This window comes from Schistocerca americana, chromosome 1 (assembly GCF_021461395.2).
Source record: "Schistocerca americana isolate TAMUIC-IGC-003095 chromosome 1, iqSchAmer2.1, whole genome shotgun sequence".
In the NCBI taxonomy this organism is placed as follows: Eukaryota; Metazoa; Arthropoda; class Insecta; order Orthoptera; family Acrididae; genus Schistocerca; species Schistocerca americana.
Window position 1 is genome coordinate 886,110,386 of NC_060119.1, and position 21,328 is coordinate 886,131,713.

At 42.8% G+C, this 21,328-nt stretch overlaps 1 protein-coding gene across 1 annotated transcript in view; it reads right to left on the minus strand.

Moving 5' to 3' along the window:
- LOC124594932 (glutathione S-transferase omega-1-like) overlaps window positions 1-21,328 on the minus strand; it is a 102,682-nt gene that overhangs the window by 18,002 nt on the left and 63,352 nt on the right. Inside the window, exons 3-4 of the mRNA XM_047133435.1 lie at window positions 8,470-8,602; window positions 1,365-1,477 (exon numbers count right to left, since the gene is read on the minus strand). Of these exons, the coding sequence (XP_046989391.1) occupies window positions 1,365-1,477; window positions 8,470-8,602 (246 nt within the window). The remainder of the gene's footprint in view (window positions 1-1,364; window positions 1,478-8,469; window positions 8,603-21,328) is intronic.

A 21,328-nucleotide genomic window follows, 5' to 3' on the forward strand; every position in this document is an offset into this window, starting at 1 on the left:
GAAGCATCCGAAAATTTGTAATCCTCCCCGTTCACATATTACAAGTACACGAAATTCTGTCATTCAAGCTACTGTCTTCACGAGTCCAGCAGCAGCAGAGGTATTTCATACCCCATATGCCAATGATCCCAGCCGATTTACCCATTCATTTTAAGTGACTTGATTTCCCAATCTTGGTGTTGGTGGTAGTTTGGTAGTAACAGTAAAGAAGGTTCAAGGTCGGAGAGAGTCGAGAAGAGAGACGGACAGGGAGAGAACGAGTGGAGAAGTAGATGGACATAGAGAGAGGGAAGGAGGAGATGGACAGAAAGAGGGGAGAGAAGATTAGTACGTACATCCAATTCCCATACGTATTTAACAATTGCGGAGCATTGCCTCACTCACATAGGGTGGCGGGGGGGGGGGGGGGGAGGAGGAGAGAACAGACAGTGGGGAGGAAGTGGTGGACAGAGGGAGGAGAAGAAGATGGAGAAAAGAGAGGAGGAGGAGATGCACAGGGAGAGAAGGCAGAGGGAGATTAAGACATATATCTAATTCATACATATTTGGCAATTGCGAAGTACTACCGAGTTTGCTAGTAATTAAATAAAAACACCCCGTCCCTTGTCCCTGCTCGAGCATAACTTTTTTATTAAAAAAGCCTATAATAATTTAATACCGGCCGTATGTTTTGTGGAGAGGGACTTGCGGGGAGATGCAGGAATAGGAGGACAGGATAAGTGGAAGTGAAGCGGAAGAAGTAGGAGAGGGCAATGGAGATGTGACAAGAGGGGTAACCGACGTGACATAGACCTTGTGGTTTTGTCTGCATTTGGACCCATCTCCCCCTTTATAAGCTACTGGCATACCTATCACTACAAACAGGCTACGAAATCTGAGGATATTCCAAAAATGGTAGCAACAGAATAATCTACAGACCGGAAAACTGCACTCCAAAACCGAGCGAGGTGGCGCAGTGGGTAGACACTGGACTCGCATTCGGGAGGACGACGGTTCAATCCCGGGTCCGGCCATCCTGATTTAGGTTTTCCGTGATTTCCCTAAATCACTCCAGGCAAATGCTGGGAAGGTTCCTCTAAAAGGGCACGGCCGACTTCCTTCCCCATCCTTCCCTAATCCGATGAGACCGATGACCACTCTGTCTGGTCTCCTTCCCCAAACAACCACCACCCCAACCTTAAATCTACAAGGCGAATCTACAAGGTGCACTCAAAAGAGAGCTGTTTGATTCCACAGGATCCATTCTAATCTCCGGCACAGTCTAAAGCAGAGGAAGTAAGGAAGTAGGCAGCAATATTTTTATGTCGTTCTCGAGCTATAATATAATACACTAGTTACATTTCTCCTGCTAATGTGATACTTACAATTCGAGGGACGTGTTCTGTGGGAAAGGTAACGCCAGTAAGTAGAGCAGGCACGGCTGCACAGCGTTCTGCCCACGGCCAGATCATGTAGTCCAGCATGCCAGGACGATTTCCTGAAAAAGGCGTTGAACTTTTAGAGGCGACAGAACTTCCTGTCAAGATTCAGTATCTATTAAAAATAAATCGTTAGAACTTGGCCTGGAAATCATGAGATACCACAGATATGTTTTGCAATTCTCTGTTGAATATGACAATGGCTGCTCATAAAAGCTTATAAATCATGGCACACCTGCCAACATGGAAGCGATATCCGATAACAACGAAATTGTCTCCTGTAAGATTATGTAAGATCATGAAACGTACTGTAGAGGATATGCCTGTCAGAGCTCTCTTCAAACAGCAGTATGTAGCACGAGGGCATGGTGTATCGTTAGTGGGTGTTACAGCCCATGAAGCACTTCTCTAACATATCTGTAACGTGCCGGCGGAAACCTGTTGCTTTCCTGGCCGCCTTCACATATTGGTGTTCGACTGTAATTGGAATTCTCATTATCTAAAAAAGAAGGTAACGAATGAGGAGGTTCTACGCAGAATCGGAGAGGAAAGGAATATATGGAAAACACTGATAAGGAGACGGGACAGGATGATAGGACATCTGTTAAGACATAAGGTAATGACTTCTACGGTTCTGGAGGGAGCCGTAGAGGGCAAAAGCTGTAGAGGAAGACAGATATTGGAATACATTCAGCAAATAATTGAGGACATAAGTTGCAAGTGCTACTCTGAGATGAAGAGGTTACCACAGGACAGGAATTTGTGGCGGGCCGCATCAAACCAGTCAGAATTCTGATGTCAAAAACAACCCTACCATGTTCTGTGAGCAACAGATCATGTGAAAAAGATTTCTATAAGCAGACAGAATGGCTAAAATCAACTGATCCACTATCATGCTACCCTGGTACGACTTCAGTATAACGTGCAACGTCTCTGAATCAGTAGTTCAGTACGCCAGTTCAAATGGTTCAAATGGCTCTGAGCACTATGGGACTTAACATCTATGGTCACCAGTCCCCTAGAACTTAGAACTACTTAAACCTAACTAACCTAAGGACAGCACACAACACCCAGCCATCACGAGGCAGAGAAAATCCCCGACCCCGCCGGGAATCGAACCCGGGAACCCGGACGTGGGAAGCGAGAACGCTACCGCACGACCACGAGATGCGGGCAGTATGCCCGTGTGGAAGCTAAAATCCACACTTAGAAGCGTGACCGGCTGGTAGTCTCTTATACTGCCAGTGTGTATCTGTTAGATATCAAGACGGTTACACCTTCTGTAAACGGCTATAGTAGTTTTTCTCTTCGTTTAGGCTTCGTTTGGTATAAATTTCAGTAGACCTTTGTCCCATTACGTACCAATGATTCCTATACAGCTCCACTGCTATGTCATCCATATCCTGTTACTTGTGGTTCAGTGTTGCCATTATGATCATATTAACTTGAGTAACAGAACGATTGCTTTAAATTTCTGATATCCGGTGCTGATATTTTGCTGTGACCATGCTTCACCTGCAGCCATTCATTGATTTTATTCGCTGCGATTCCAGACGTGGGCTACACAGACTGAAAGCAACTGAATTTACGCTTGTTCCTCCTGCAAGGATATTAGTAATACTACAACGAACTCTTTGGCTATGTTTGTTTACAATGGTGACATAACGAGAGCATATCAGTGTCCTACCCATGATGTCACAAGCCATGCCAGCCTTACGTATGGCGTCATTACGCTTATCAATGAATCATAATCGGTACTCACAAGCCACTTCCCCCCCCCCACCCCCCAATTTATATACGACATCATTCAAAATCCAAGAACCCACACCTTATTTCTTGTAACAGAGAGGGGCATTAAAAAGAAACAGTTAAACACAATGTAGCTCCAGAGCCGCCATATTGGCATGTTCAAAAATATCCGAAAATCTGGATTTTTACACACACACACACACACACACACACACACACACACACACAATGCTCACACACAATGCTTATACCATGAACGCGCAGGTTAAGCAGCACATGTGAACGTCCATAACTCTGTCTCTACACCGCACATGGCCGCTCAGATTCAATATTTTCTGGTCTAAATTACATGATTCTTTTGAAACGTCAAAATGCTAATTCTACGTCGAAAATGTCTGCCAAAACATGTAAAATCCGTCATCAACACAATGTTTATAACAATTTCATTTCCGCATCTAAAATACCCATCAAAATTGATGCTTGCAACATGGTTGTGGACTCTCAAATTAATAGTCGCAACGCTGTTTCTATGTCTAAATTATTACAAAACACATATGGCTAAAAGTAACATGCTAGACAAGCACCTGACACTTGATTTTTAGGCCTAAATGAGACATACTAACCAAGCACCATTTTAGACAGGCAGAAGGTATACATACACATAATGTGTATGTTAGGTTTCACAATGTTATTTATGCATTTGATATCTCCATCAAAATACATTAAGCATGTAATTACAGTGCTTCTATATCTGACATGTATGTCAAAAATACGCCAGCAACACTCAAAATGTTAATGTTAAGTATTGCAGTGTATCTCCAAGTCTAAAATAACTGTCAAAATCGGCGTTTTGATCGCAGGCCTACTTCACATTATGTCACTCGTGATACGAAGAACGCAATATGAGCAACCGATGTTTTTACAAGTGTCTCAGTAAAGTATCACTTCACCATGCACCACTTCAGCGTGAAATAAGGTCATGTATCATGTTCTATACTAGAAAAATGTAATTGATGATACTGCCTGGTTACTACACTTTTCATTTGCATGTGATGTAGGCATACCCAAGGTTACACACAAAAAAAAGAACTTTCGAGGAAGGCTGTGACAATTTTAGGTCAGAACTATGGTGCTAATGTTCTATAAAATGTTTACAGATTATCTTCCCAGAACCAGCCTCTAAATTATACGACAATCTAATCATAATGCTTCAAAATACGAGCAGTAAAAGCACAGTATTGCTAAAGACAAAGTAACTGGCCAAAAAATATATTAGGAGGCAAGAAGATGTTTAGACGAACTGTTTATTGCGTTTTAACATTTGAACTACATATTTTCGCAAGCATACTTTCATATTGCACAGAATAAGAATGTAAACATGGCCATACACCATGGTGGAACAAGACTTCACCCATAGAGATGAAACTTCGATGTCTCTTTGCTCCAATGAAATTCGATCTTTGCACCAAAGCAACGTTATTTACCAAAATAAACAACGATTTCCAGTATACACACACACACACACACACACACACACACATCCTAAACACACGCACACACACACACACACACACACACACACACACACACACACACACACACACACACACACACACAGAGAGAGAGAGAGAGAGAGAGAGAGAGAGAGAGCGCTAGTAGTAATGTTGTTGTGGTCTTCAGCCGTAATACTGGTTTGATGCCACTCTCCATGCTACTCTATCCTGTGCAAGCCCCTTCTTCTTCGAATAACTAGGGCAATCTACATCCTTCTGAATATAGTTAGTGCACCCATTTCTTGGTCTCCCTCTACGATTTTTACCCTCCATGCTGCCCTCCAATACTAAATTGGTGATCCCTTGATGCCTCCGGACGTGGCCTACCAGCCGATCCCTTCTTCTAGTCAATTTGTGCCACAAATTCCTCTCCTCCCCAATTCTATTCAGCACCTCCTAATTAGTTACGTGATCTACCCATCTAATCTTCAGCATTCTTCTGTAGCACCACATTTCGAAAGCTTCTATTCTCTTTTTATCTAAACTGTTTATCGTCCGTGTTTCACGTCTATACATGGTTACGCTCCATGCAAATACCTTCAGAAAAGACTACATAACAGTTAAATCTATATTCGATGTTAACACATGTCTCTTCTAGATAACCTTTTTCCTTGCCATCGCCAGTCTACCTTTCATATCCTCTCTGCTTCGACCATCATCAGTTATTTTGCTGCTCAAACAGCAAAACTCATCTACTACTTTAAGTATCTCATTTCTTAATCTAATTCCCCCAGCATCGCCTGATTTAATTCGACTTCATCCCATTAACATCGTTTTGCTTTTGTTGATGTTCATCTTAAAGCCTCCTTTCAAGACACTGTCGATTCCATTCAACTGTTCTTCAAGGTCCTTTGCTATCTCTGACAGAATTACAATGTAATGGGCAAACCTCAAAGTTTTTATTTCTTCTCCCTGGATATTAATTCCTATTCTAAATTTTTCTTTGGTTTCTTCTACCTCTTGTTCAATGTACATATTGAATAACACCGGGGACAGGCTACAACACTGACTCACTTCAGTTTCAGCCACTGCTTCCCTTTCATGCCCCTCGATTCTTATAACTGCCTTCTGGTTGCTGTACAAATTATAACCTTCCGTTCCCTGTATTTTACCCCTGCCACCTTCAGAATTTTAGAGACGGCGCTCCAGTCAACATTGTCAAAAGCTTTCTCTAAGTCTACAAATGCTATAAACGTAGGTTTGCCTTTCCTTAATCTAGCTTCTAAGGTAAGTCGCAGGGTCAGTATTGGCTCGCGTGTTGCGACATTTCTACGAAATCGGAACTCATCTCCGTGGTCGGTTTGTACCAGTTTTTCCATTCGTCTGTAAAGAATTCGTATTAGCATTTAGCAACCGTGACTTATTAAACGGATAGTTCGGTAATTTTCACACACGTCAGCACCTGCCTTCTTTGGAACTGAAATTATTATATTCTTTTTGAAGACTGAGGGTATTGCCTACTAGATGGAAGAGATTTTTCCTGGCTGGTTCTCCCGAGGCTGTGAGTAGTGCTAATGGAATGTTGTCTACTACCGGCGCCTTGATTCTACGTAGGCCTTTCAGTGCTCTGTCAAATTCTTCACGCAGTATCATATCTCCCATCTCATCTTCATCTGTGTCCTCTTCTATTTCCATAATATTGTCCTCGAATACATCGCCCTTGTATAAACTTTCAGCTTTCCCTTCTTTGCTTAGGACTGGTTTACCATCGCCCTTGATATTCATACAGGTGGCTCTCTTTTCTCTAAAAGCCTCTTTAATTTTTCTTTAAACGGCATCTATCTTAGCTCTTGTAATTTGTGCTTCTACATTCTTACATTTGTCCTCTAGGCATTTCCGCTTAGCCATTTTGCACTTCCTGTCGATCTCATTTTTGAAACGTTTATATTCACTCCCGCCAGCTTCATTTACTGCATTTTTATATTTTCTCCTTTCATCACTTAAATTCAATGCTTCTTACCCAAGGATTTCTACTGGCCCTTGACGTTTTACCAACTTGATCCTCTGCTGCCTTCACTATTTCATCTCTCAAAGCTACCCATTCTTCTAGTTGTGATACACAAGTGTAATTGCAGAACTCTGATCACGAACAAAATTTCGATCTATCCGGTAGAAGAAAATTATTTCTCAAAACTGTGTCATTCCTCGATATGTTGTAACAAAATGGGGCACTGATGATCATACTGTTTGTCAAAAACCAGCTAAAACCGGTAAAAATCGTTCAGTTGACTGGTGACTAGCATATTACTGTGGAATAATTTGGTAATCTGACATGGTGACTGCCACTACCCTGACCATGCTGATTCTTGGAGCTAGTTATAACTTGTTGGAACTAGTCGAAAAGTCAGATTAGTTGACCATTACCCCAAACACAATTCGAGGCAATGATGGGCAGTTGACAAGAGGGCGCTGACCGTCAGTTTACTGGACGGGACAGTCATAGTCACTTTACAGGGTGATTGCCATAACTCACGGGATACTATTGTCCGGGGGAATGATGGTCAATGGACGCAATTAGTGCCACCACCCCAAACGTTATTGGGATGGGGGGCAGTGATGGTTAATTTCCATGGTGGCTGCCAATAGCCAAAACACAGTTTGGGGTAGTGATGGTCAGCTGACATATGGTGACTATCATTACCCTGGATACTATGGTTGGTAGACAGGATGGCTACAATTATCCAGCATCCTATTATGGTAACTTCAGAAGTTGACAGTGTATGCGCCGTAACTTGACAGTGGGTGTCAGCTACTGGATCTACCACATTTCATATTCAGTTACATATAAAAATCAAATGAAATTGTAACAAACTGTCACTATACAGCAGTATGTTACAGCAAAACTGTAAAAAAATCCCCTCCGTAACCATTGTTACACAAAACTGTAACAATCCGTTGTTTTCTTTTTAAATTACTTACCTCATTTGTTTTATATGTTATCAGGTTTATGTTCAAATTTCAAAAATTCTGATATAATATTCTATGCATTTCCCTTCACGTACCTGGTTATGGTTGTAAAACCAAAACTGATACCTCGTTATGTAAATCAGAATATGACCAAGACAGTGAACTCTTCATTTTCAAATACCACAAATGGCCTGCTTCCTCATTTTCGGTTTTTTCACGCCATTATTACTGGAACCGACATTATGGCGACAGAATGCGATGAGCACGATGACAGTAATAACGTCAGAGCCTACCACCACAAATTTGCAGATTTACACAAAATAAACATTCGGTTTCTGATTTACAACATATTAGCCTTAACATTATCAGACTGGCATTATCGGTACATTTTGTCTGGCAGTCATGTCAAGTATAACAAATGCATTTACGATCCCTTAGGATCACATGATAGTTTACTTCCCATTTTCAAGACATTGATAGGAATTCTCACGTTTCAGTACCAACAAAAGACAAAAGTAGTATGTGAATTGTCTGATAACTGTACAGGGAATCACTTGTGCCAGCCACTAATTTTTGGTCTGTTCTCTGTTGAAGAAGAGACCGTCCATGTTTCGTATAATTTTATGTAACAGAATTTTTTTTAATTGAGTCATTACCAGAAAATGATGCCGTGTGCCAGAACAGGATTTTTATTATCATAATATAAATATGAACATATGGTGACAGGATATCAACAACACACATTGAGTTGGTGGATAGCATATGTACTGTAAGCTGTGTGTTCAGAAATGTCATTTAGCTAAATTACCGTATACTTACGATAAATAAAAGACAGAACTTGCCTCCAAAGAACTGCGATCTAGTTTTTGCCAGTTCATCCTCGAATAGTTGTAGGATGGGAGCCACATTTAGTAGGATACCCTCCAGCGCCTGAGAGTCTTTTGCACGTATAGCCTCCATGAAGAGCCCCTCCAGCTAGAAGACATTGAAATGTACATGAGTCATTGAATAATGGACAAATGTTATTCCGTTCTTCAGTATCTAATCGTCACCGAATATATTCATAAACATTTTAACAGCGTGAGGCACCAAGGCTCTACCGAGAGTGCTACTCGAGTTGTTGTTGTCCTCAATCCAAAGACTGCTTTGATGCAGCTCTTCATGTTACTCTATCCTGTGCAAGCCCATTAATCTCCGATTAACTACTGCAAGCTACATCCTTTTGAATCTTCTTAGTGTGTAAGTTTTCCATCTCCCCCCCCCCCCCCCCCCATTCAATGCTTCCCTTCAGAATTAAACTGGTGATCCTTTGATGCCTCAGAATGTGTTCTACCAACCGATTGCTTCTTCTAACCAGGTTGTAACCCAATTTTCTCTTCTCCAAAATGCCCGCATCTCGTGGTCGTGCGGTAGCGTTCTCGCTTCCCACGCCCGGGTTCCCGGGTTCGATTCCCGGCGGGGTCAGGGATTTTCTCTGCCTCGTGATGGCTGGGTGTTGTGTGCTGTCCTTAGGTTAGTTAGGTTTAAGTAGTTCTAAGTTCTAGGGGACTTATGACCACAGCAGTTGAGTCCCATAGTGCTCAGAGCCATTTGAACATTTTTTCTTCTCCAAAATTATATTCAGTACCTTCTCATTAGTTGCGCGATCTACCCATCTAATCTTCAGCATTCTTCTGTAGCACCACATTTCGAAAGCTTCTATTCTCTTCTTGTCTAAACTGTTTATCGTTCATGTTTCACATTCTACGTTCCATACAAATATTTCCAGGAAAGACTTGCTGACACGTAAGCCTATATTCAATGTTAACAAATTTCTCTTCTTCAGAAACACTTTCCTTGCCATTGCTAGTATACATTTTATATACTTCCTACTTCGACCATCATAAATTATATTGCTCCCCAAATAGTAAACTTCACCTACTATTTTAAGTGTCTTATTTCTTAATCTCATTCCCTCAGCATCATCAGACTTAGGTTAACTACATTTCATTATCTTGTTTTGCTTTTGTTGATGTTCATCTTATGTCCTCTTTTCAACACACGGTCCATTCCGTTCTACTGCTCTTCGAAGTCTTTTGCTGTCACTGCCACAATTTAAATGTTTTCGGCGAACCTCAAAGTTTTTATTTCTTCTCCCTGGACTTCTCCAAATTTTCTTTTGTTTCCTCTACTGTTTGCTCAACGTGGATATTGAATAACATCAGGGATAGGCTACAACCCCGCCTCAATCCCTTCTCAACCACTGTTTCTCTTTCATGCCTCTCGACTGCTATAACTACCGTCTGGTTTCTGCACTAGTTGTAAACAGCCTTCCGCTCCGCGTATTTGGCCCTGCTACTTTCACAATTTCAAAAGGAGTATTCCAGTCATTATCGTGAAAAGCTTTCTCTAAATCTACAAATGCTACAAACGTAGAGTTCCTTTTCCTTAACTCATCTTCTAAGAGATGTTGTAGGGTCAGAATTGGCTCGTGTGTTCCGGAATCCAAACGGATCGTCCTCAAAGTTGGCTTATACTAGTTTTTTTCATTCTTCTGTAAAGTAGTCGTGTTAGTACTTTGCAACCGTGACTTATTAAACTGATAGTTCGGTAATTTTCACACATGTCAGCATCTGCTTTCTTTGTAATTGGAATTATTATATTCTTCTTGAAGTCTGAGGGTATTTCGCCTGTCTCATACATCTCACTCCACCAGATGCAAGAGTTTTCTCATGGTTGGCTCCCACACGGCTGTCAGTAGCTCTAACGGAATGTTGTCTACTCCCGGGGCCTTGTTTCGACTTGAGCCTTTCAGTGCTTTGTCAAATTCCTCACGCAGTATCATATCCCCCTTCTCATCTTCATCTACGTCTTCCTCTGTTTTCATAATATTGCCCTCAAGTACATCTCCCGTGTATAGACTTCCTGTCGATTTTTGAGACGTTTGTATTGCTTTTCGCTTGTTTCATTTATTGCATTTTTATATTTTATCCTTTCATCGACCAAATTCACTATTTCTTATGTCACCCAAGGATTTCTACTAGCCCTCGTCCTTTTCCTACTTGATCCTATGCTGTCTTCACTATTTCGTCTCTCAAAGCTACCCATGCATCTTCAACTGTATTCCTTTCCCCTATTCTTGTCTATCGTTCCCTTATGCTCCCTCCGAAACACTCTACAACCTCTGGTTCTTTCAATTTATACAGTTACCATCGCCTTAAAATCTGTCCTTTTTGCAGTTTTTTTAGTTTCAGTCAGCAGTTCATAACCAATAAATTATGGTCAGAGTCCACATCTGCCCTGGAAATGTCTTACAACTTAAAACCTGGTTCCGAAATCTTTGTCTTGCCATTATATAATCAACCTTGAAGCTTCCGGTGTCTCCATGTCTCTTCCACGTATACAACCTTCTTCCATAATTCTTAAACGACGTGTTAGCTATGAGTAAATTATGCTCTGTGCAAAATTCAACCAGACGGCTTCCTCTTTCATTCCTTTCCAGCAGTACATATTCAGCTACTAGTTTCCCTTATTTACCTTTTTTACTGCCGAATTCCAGTCCCCCACGACTATTAAAAGTTTGTCTCTTTTAACTATTTGAATAATTTCTTTTATCTCATCGTACGTTTCCTCAATCTCCTCCTCGTCTGCGGAGTTAGTTGGCATATAAACTTTTACTACTGTGGTGGGTGTGGGGTTCGTGTCTATCTAGGCTACAACAATGCGTTCACTATGCTGTTGTAGAAGATTATCCCCGTTGCTATTTTTTATTCATTATTAAACCTACTTCTGCATTGCCCCTATTTGATTTTGTATTTATAACTCTGTATTCATCTGACCACATATCCTGTTCCTCCTGCCACTGAACCTCAGTGATTCCCGCTGTATCTAATTTGAACCTATCCATTTCCCTTTTTAAATTTTCTGACCTCCCCTACCCAATTAAAGGACCTGACATTTCATGCACCAACCGTAAAAGTCACTTTTGTTTGTCCTGATAACGACGGTCTCCTGAGTTACAGATACGATTTTGTATCAGACCAGCTCATTACTTACATTTTCCTACAGTGCCTATCCAACCCAACAAATCTTATGGACCTACACTCGTTCTTACTCTGATAGGGAGCTAGGTCCTGCAATTAGTCATCACTGCAGCTAGAAATCACATTGAATTCTGAACTTTTATTTAATTCCATATAGTTTATTGTGATAATTCTCTTTCGTTTAGATATGCACTCCAGTTCTTGCATCATTAGCACCACAAGCTTATCATTCGACACCATTACAATCTCCTCGTGCCGCCTACAAAAAGCAGATGAAAAATTTGTACTTGCAAAACAAACACCAGTACAATTTTATAAAGTTGTATGGTATTTATATTATTGGGGCCAACACTGATGTACTTTCCGCAGTCTATTATTTTTGGGGAAGTTTCAGTATTCAAAAGTTTCACTGTTCAGCAACTGGAAGCAGTGAAGAGGCGATGAAATTACAATTAATTTTATTCCTAAAGATTCTAAGTTACTGTGGAATTAGTTATCGCGTTGCCTGCATCACTTAAAAATACTTAACTCAATGGGATGTAAGACCAGACGCATTAGTGCTCGCTTACTATCATAACCCAACGAAAATGGTGATATGAAGTGTCATTACAGATTAGAAACGTACACTATTTGGACATGGGTTATTAACCCATACACGTCTCACCGTTTTGTTTTACTGTAGTTAGCTACAATACCTTTATAAAATTTTTCTTTAATTTTTGCCGCGGTACCATCGAAAGAGTCATGCACTTTTCCGCTCGCAAGGGACCTTTTTCTAACTTTACGAGGAATCTCTTGTGCAACCCACGATAATGACTTGTCATCCATGTGGTGTATGATTAACGCAAACAAGCAGCCACTGGCTGAGGCGCTGTCCTAATCAAAAATTTCGCTTGAATTACACTGTCACTACTATACTATAAGTATAAAACTGGAGTCGCAGTCGGGAGGACGGCGGTTCCTATCTTCGTCTGGCCAAGTGGGTTTATGTTATTCATAATTAAGACAACTGCCAGGATGGTTACTTTGAAAAGTCACGACCGAGTTCTTCCCCCATCCTTCTTTAATTGGAGCCTCTGCTCCGTCTCTAGTGATCCCCCTACTTCCTTTACACACGGATGTGCTGCTGTTGGTACAATGAAACTCAGATTTATGTCACTGTATCGATGAAAGTCATTCTTTTGAACAACAGAATACCTGAGATTGAGACGAAATAATTAGGTAGTTATTCTGCTGTAAGATTGGAGTTAAGGGGACCGCGAGTGGAGGCGAGGGAAACCGTTCTTCTTCCCGTCAGGATAGCTTGGCTACGTCCCATCCAGGCGTTTGGGTTTCGAACAGCAGTCGTTGAGGACAGGGATCTGACGGCGGGAAGGGAGGCTAAAGTATCTCAGCAAGAACGTCAGCAGTTTTATCAAACACTATTTGTAAGATGTGACGTCTCTGGGTAACGGAGGTACAGCTATGTGATTCCGTTGTTAAAATTTTCGGTAGTCTAGATCGCAATAAATCATAAAACTACAAGTTGTAGGAAATCAGTTTTGGCTGACTGACAGTCATCTTCAGATCAAGCTTACTATCGAGACCATGCACACTCTTGGCAACAACACTACAGAACCAGTCCTTAAGGGCACCGGTGGCGCTAACACAACCCCCTTACCAACTGCAACTCAGAATCATGCTTACTGATGACACTGTACCTAAGTAGAACGTTGACCTTATCCTCTTCTCTAAGTAGGAGACGTCAATAATTTGTTTTAAACGGTGACAGGCATGCTTTAACCAGAATTTTATTATTGACATGGTATACTTAATAACGAGGATTTGGTTAACACTGTAGTTAAGTACAGACTTCTTAGCAATCATGGCGCTGAGTTGTTATCAGTAACGTTGTTGTTACGAACAACTTTTTAGGGAGGGCAGTCACAGCTCAGAAACATTGTGAATAACAATAAGAAACACTCAGCACTCAATAACTATGTAAATTGCCATAAAATTATAACAATTAAAAAGTGAAGAATGATGAGGCTTTTCCAAATACTGCATAGCTGTAAGAAGGTGCTTTATTCGCTACTACTGGTTTCTCGTCGGTATAGGCTCTTTTTCACTTTTATAATTGTTATATTTTCATGAAGTAGATGGAAAATTACGGAGTTCCAGCATTCGGGAAGTTACCAACGTTAAGAGTCAAAAGTGTGTGTGCTTTGGGTGTACGAGTATTCTAATTTATTATTACAACCCACCAATGTGGTTTGACTCTTAACGTGGATAACTTGACGGATGCTGGGATTCTTAACTGTCGATCTACATCATGAAAATACAACCATTATAAACTTGAAGATGGGTCTGTACTGACGTGAAACCGGTAGTTGCGAATGAAGTACGTTCCTACAGCTATGAGGATTTTGGAAACACTTCGTTATTCCTGATCTTTTAACTATTACAATTTTTATGATAATTTAAAAGGTTATTGAGTGTTTTCCGGCCAGCAATGTACTTAAGAACTAGTTGTCTAGTAAGCATGTTCTGACAAGGGAACCTCCCCATCGCACCCCCCTCAGATTTAGTTATAAGTTGGCACAGTGGATAGGCCTTGAAAAACGGAACACAGATCAATCGAGAAAACGGTAAGAAGTTGTGTGGAACTATGAAAAAAATAAGCAAAATATACACTCCTGGAAATGGAAAAAAGAACACATTGACACCGGTGTGTCAGACCCACCATACTTGCTCCGGACACTGCGAGAGGGCTGTACAAGCAATGATCACACGCACGGCACAGCGGACACACCAGGAACCGCGGTGTTGGCCGTCGAATGGCGCTAGCTGCGCAGCATTTGTGCACCGCCGCCGTCAGTGTCAGCCAGTTTGCCGTGGCATACGGAGCTCCATCGCAGTCTTTAACACTGGTAGCATGCCGCGACAGCGTGGACGTGAACCGTATGTGCAGTTGACGGACTTTGAGCGAGGGCGTATAGTGGGCATGCGGGAGGCCGGGTGGACGTACCGCCCAATTGCTCCACAGTACATCGATGTTGTCGCCAGTGGTCGGCGGAAGGTGCACGTGCCCGTCGACCTGGGACCGGACCGCAGCGACGCACGCATGCACGCCAAGACCGTAGGATCCTACACAGTGCCGTAGGGGACCGCACCGCCACTTCCCAGCAAATTAGGGACACTGTTGCTCCTGGGGTATCGGCGAGGACCATTCGCAACCGTCTCCATGAAGCTGGGCTACGGTCCCGCACACCGTTAGGCCGTCTTCCGCTCACGCCCCAACATCGTGCAGCCCGCCTCCAGTGGTGTCGCGACAGGTGTGAATGGAGGGACGAATGGAGACGTGTCGTCTTCAGCGATGAGAGTCGCTTCTGCCATGGTGCCAATGATGGTCGTATGCGTGTTTGGCGCCGTGCAGGTGAGCGCCACAATCAGGACTGCATACGACCGAGGCACGCAGGGCCAACACCCGGCATCATGGTGTGGGGAGCGATCTCCTACACTGGCCGTACACCACTGGTCGTCGTCGAGGGGACACTGAATAGTGCACGGTACATCCAAACCGTCATCGAACCCATCGTCCTACCATTCCTAGACCGGCAAGGGAACTTGCTGTTCCAACAGGACAATGCACGTCCGCATGTATCCCGTGCCACCCAACGTGCTCTAGAAGGTGTAAGTCAACTACCCTGGCCAGCAAGATCTCCGGAGCTGTCCCCCATTGAGCATGTTTGGGACTGGATGAAGCGTCGTCTCACGCGGTCTGCACGTCCAGCACGAACGCTGGTCCAACTGAGGCGCCAGGTGGAAATGGCATGGCAAGCCGTTCCACAGGACTACATCCAGCATCTCTACGATCGTCTCCATGGGAGAATAGCAGCCTGCATTGCTGCGAAAGGTGGATATACACTGTACTAGTGCCGACATTGTGCATGCTCTGTTGCCTGTGTCTATGTGCCTGTGGTTCTGTCAGTGTGATCATGTGATGTATCTGACCCCAGGAATGTGTCAATAAAGTTTCCCCTTCCTGGGACAATGAATTCACGGTGTTCTTATTTCAATTTCCAGGAGTGTACAAACTGAGTAGTCCATGTTCAAGATAGGCACTATCAAGGAGATCTGAGCTCAGGAGCGCCGTGGTCCCGTGGTTAGCGCGAACGGCTGCGGATTGAGAGGTCCTTGGTTCAAGACTATCTTCGAGTGAAGATTTTAATTTTTTGTTTTCAGACAATTATTACCTGTCCGTCCGTCCGTCTGATGTGAGGTAACTGCGCCGTAGTATGGGGACGCTACACCTAAAACGAAAAATTTGAAAACGTTAAAAACATATGTTTTGACAGAGCACAGGGAAAACTGTGCGACTGTGAAACTGTTGCCGGCCGTTGTGGCCGCGCGGTTCTGGCGCTGCAGTCTGGAACCGCGAGACCGTTACGGTCGCAGGTTCGAATCCTGCCTCGGGCATGGATGTGTGTGATGTCCTTAGGTTAGTTAGGTTTAACTAGTTCTAAGTTCTAGGGGACTAATGACCTCAGCAGTTGAGTCCCATAGTGCTCAGAGCCATTTGAAACTGTTGCATTCATTTGTTGCAGTTTACGTGACAAACTCTTATCTTTTCATCACTTTTTTGGGAGTGATTATCACATCCACAAGAAAACCTAAATCGGGCAAGGTAGAAGAATCTTTTTACCCATTCGCCAAGTGTACAAGTTAGGTGGGTCGACAACATATTCCTGTCGTGTGACGCACATGCCGTCAGCAGTGTCGTATAGGATATATCAGACGTGTTTTCCTGTGGAGGAATCGGTTGACCTATGACCTTGCGATCAAATGTTTTCGGTTCCCATTGGAGAGGCACGTCCTTTCGTCTACTAATCGCACGGTTTTGCTGTGCGCTCGCAAAACACAGACACTAAACTTATTACAGTGAACAGAGACGTCAATAAACGAACGGACAGATCATAACTTTGCGAAAATAAAAAAGTAAACTTTTTACTCGAGGGAAAACTTGAACCAAGGACTTCTCGTTTGGCAGTTGCACACGCTAACCTCGACACCACGGCGCTCCGGAGTTCCCATCATCCATGATGTTGCTTATCTTGTGCATGGGCTACTCAGTTTGTATATTTTGCTTATTTTTTCCATAGTTCCACACAACTTCTTCCTGCTTTCTCGATTGATCTGTGTTCAGTTTTTCAAGGCCTATCCACTGTGCCAACTTATAACTAAATCTGAGGGGGGGTGCGATGGGGAGGTTCCCTTGTGAGATACACTTAGTGACGATGTTGTTGTTGTCAATAGTGTACATGTACGCTAAATCTTTAGAAAGCTTGATCTGGTCAAACGAAATTCCTTATCCGCAACTTGTAATTTCTCATTTTACTGTGATCGAGACAGTTAAATTTTTAAGATACTCTTTATTCTCAACAGCGTATGACCTTCATACTGTGACGGTGATGAATAGGCCTTCGAGTCCTGCGATTGCGGAGTGGCTCCGACCAAGACCAGGCGGAGCTAGCGTGGCGGTGCTGGGTGCTTCGGAAGCGGCCCCTGCTCGGCTGGTGACGTCTTAAGTCGGCAGCAATTGTCAGGCGCAAGCTGGTGAAGATGCGGCGTCGGCTGGTTACCAGCGGTACTGCTCGAGGGCACAAGGCACTCTCACCGCACTGGGAGCAGGGATGAGTCGCAGCAGCACGAGCGGCGCCCAACCCCGGACTCCATTGTATGATGATGTTTGACATACAAGTGACAGCTATCGAAAGAACGTCTGCTGCTCAACAGATTCACATCGCCGTCTGAACGGATGTACTGGTGGACGATTCAGCTACATTAGTAACGTCTTTGTGACAGATTGTTTTGCTGCTGTTGCCACCGGCGACACGTAGACGTAGCTAGTGCATTGCTCATTTCTTAACGAGAATATTCACTGCTTAATGACTGCAGCAGTACTACCGTAATATTGCTAGCGCGATGCCGTCAGCTGGGCGGTATCTTCCACAGTGCAGATAGCGTGCGTTACTTTGTGACCACAACAATGAGCATTGTGTGCTGCGAATGCATCCTCCCTAATTCTCATTTAATTCGGCTCAGAGAAGAGCGACTACAGCGTCCTTTAAACGATAGCATCTCTATAAAGCTCAGTTGATGAACGATACGGCGAATATCCATCAACTGAGCTCTACGGCGTGGTGTGCTATAATCCACTACAAACTAAGAATCGTTAATGGTATCAGAATTTGACAGCAAAATCTTCTTCCTACAACGTCTTACTGTCAAACGCTATTTTATAATGAATGGGAGAATCTTTATTCCTTCCGTTGTGAATCATGCCCACACCATCAGACAATCACGAATATTGCGTAATGCGAATCACACGCCCTCTGCAAACTTAATCCCATTTCGCTGTTGCATGCAGCACAAATTCAAGACACTTGAGAGAAAATACGCCTTCATTCACTGTTTTTTTTTCTATCCACAGCACTCCACCTCACCTTATCTTTAGATACTAGTGTACATTTAATGGAATGCACCATGACCTACGTACAAAAAAGACGTCGTCACAAGGATGACTGTGGTCGATTTAGTTCGAAATTCTTCTGCATGCCAATTATGACAAGTAATTAGCATTCTACCACTAATTGCGTTTAATGGTGATAAACAGGTGACGAGCAACTCTGGGTGTAGTAATTTGTGTGTGAATATTTTTTCTATTTTATCCAAATGCTACTCGAGATTTATAAGCACGTTCGTAGTTCTGAAATTATCTTTTTGTGTGCAGTAATTGTGTTCCATACCTTATTTCTTGCCAAAGGCACATCATGACACATTACGATAAATATTACTGATGTGTTACTGCTCACCCTATAACAATATCAAAATTTTACTACCAGGCTCGACAGCACCTATACTAATACCTTACGTATAGGCAGCAGAGTCGTAACCCGCTTAATACAAAGTCCAGCACAGAAGTCGAGGTACAAGAAAGCTAACCACATTACAAATAATCTGTCAAGAAGTCAAATCAAAAGTGAACCAAGATATCTAGCTCGATGATACGTGAGTGCAACTGAGGAAGAGCTGCTGGTGGCTACTCACATGAGGCTACAACCAGCGAGAGTTTCCTAGGGACACCATTGTGATGTGACGCAATATAGACGCATTCTGCAGACTTTATCGATCGTTCATGTGTTGTCATGAAAGCGGCGGACGTGAATATGTGACCTCTGCCGCTGTTACTAGCCTTTTGGAATGATAGAAAACTATCTCAAGAAATGATATAAGAAGGAAGTTACCTTTAAAATCCTTATCAGTAGCCCCACAATAACGAGAGGCGTGATCTCTGTTTTAGGCTGCCTTTGCGGCACTGTGATGTCGGGAGGCAGCACAAAAGCTCCCACATTTGGGTTATTCCTATACTGTCTACGCCATTCCCTAAAGTGTATCCCATGTCTCCTCTGGGTAGAGTGTAAGCTGTTATTATGGCTGGTCTTCATGTAGGTGGAGATTGTTATGTCCCAGTAGTTCTCGTGGGCTATTTGTGGTACTGACACAAATCACGAGAACCTTTGCTTGGCAGTCGGCATTTGATGGGTCATGCGATCGTAGCTGATTGTAGTTGATTACAGTGGCTTGTAATGTACCCACCCATAACTTGCATGGCAACCCTCGTATGTCACAACGTCGCATTATGTTCAGAACAGGCGTGCTTGGTAAAGGCCTATAACTATGGGCCTTAACTGAGATCGTCTTAAAGCAGGGACACTGAGACAAATTACAGACTGCGGGTGTGGGCCAGCCGAAGTCTTAGAAAGGGCACTGCCTATATCTGTGAAATACCTTGACTACACCTACACATACTCCAAACTTCGGTGAAGTGGAAGTGGAAGTGACATTCAGAGCGTCTCTCGAGTCTATTTGAAACGTTGTCACCATTTGGTCATCTTCCACTTGAAATTGGGTAGAGTAGTAGGGTGAATATCTACTAGATTTCAATTCTTTTACAGCAGGATGCACAAATGCTGTGGAGATGAAATGCGGCCTACTATCTGAGATAACGTTCACAGAGTCCATCTCTGTACCTTATATTTCCACTAGGACTACGACTGGGAAATGTTAATCTGGTTGACGTCATCTTGTAAGGAAAATTGCGTAGTGCATTTGCCGTGATAAATGTTCTTGCCCGTGGCAGCTGTAGTCGTAATTCGAGAAAGGGGCTGATTTTGAGAGAAAGTTTGGCTGCCGTTAACCACTTCCTCTCTGTTAGATATATCCGCCTCTGTACATTGAGCGCTAATGTGCCAGACTGCTATGCTGGGGACTCGGGTTCGATTCCCGGTATTACAAGGATTCCTCCTTGGTGCGAGGACTGGAACGGGTTGCACACAGCGTGGTGATGCCATCTGAGGAACTACTTGACCGACTAGTAGCGGCACCAGGTCTGCTAACCCGAAAACGGCTGGGAGAGCGGGGTGCTGATCTCTCGCCCTCCATGTTTCATCTCGATGGCGCCGTGGGATGAAGACAGCACGGCGTTGGGTCAGGCTGGACTGGCCTGTCTGTGGCCATAACAGTGGTGCTTTCTTTTTACCTGTGTTAGAAATAGCGCATTACACGTGTCTCCTTCCAAGAGATTTCATTCTGGACATGTCCAAGTAAGATCTCTTCAACAGCCCTAAAATGTGTCTTTTGAAACAGAGAAATTTGAGTGTTATCTTCGTTCTCTGTAATGAGACTATATTTAGCGACTTTCTCGTCAAAAACGTATAAGGGCCAGCAGACAGCTAGCTGATGTTTCAGTAATCTTATGCATACGTATCTTTTTATTGCTTGTAGTAAATAGTTTACGGTCGTTATCTGTGCCTCTACACGGTCCATTCCAAAACATATAGCTCGGATATTTTGCAATTTTGTGTCTAGCTGATGTCGCATTATTTCCTTCTTGAAGAATTCCTATCTAGGCTCAGGGTAACTTTGATAATGGACCAGCTATAGTTTAAAATTATTGTTACTTATCAGCAGTGTTTATCGCAGCATCATTTGGGAAGTTTTCTCGGGAAACCTAAAACGTAGAGAAAATAAAGCAGTGGGCTTTGATACTGTAAAGAAGAAGTGTGATTTTCTTCACTCTGTCAATTACAGATAAAACCTATTTCAGATTGATAATGGTTTGTCTCACCTGCATTTACAGTTTTAGAAAAAAAAGAAGTTTGACTTTCTTCACTCTGTAAATTGTAGATAAAACCTCCTTCAGTTTGACAATGGTTTGTCTCATTTGCACTTACAGTTTTAGGGACAAAAGCTATCAGCTTTTAAGTTCCGTTTGCATTTTTTTGGGATGTCATAGTGTTGATTGTGGCTGCGACCAAACAATTTTCTAGCGCATCTGTGTACGTGGCTTTTGAACACTTAAAATCTCGGATTCAAGTACGGGAATATTGAAATTTTATTATTTTCACCTATATCAGTTTAATGGGTTATAAAGCTGTGTTGTCGTCGTTGTCGTTGTTGTTGTTATGGTCTTCACTCCGAAGACTGATTTGATGCAGCTTTCCATGCTACCCAACCCTGTGCAAGCCTCTTCATCTCCGAATAACAACTGCAGCCTTCATCCTTCTGAATCTGCTAACTGTATTCATCTCTTGGTCTCCCTCTACGATTTTTACATCCAGCACTTCCCTCCAATACT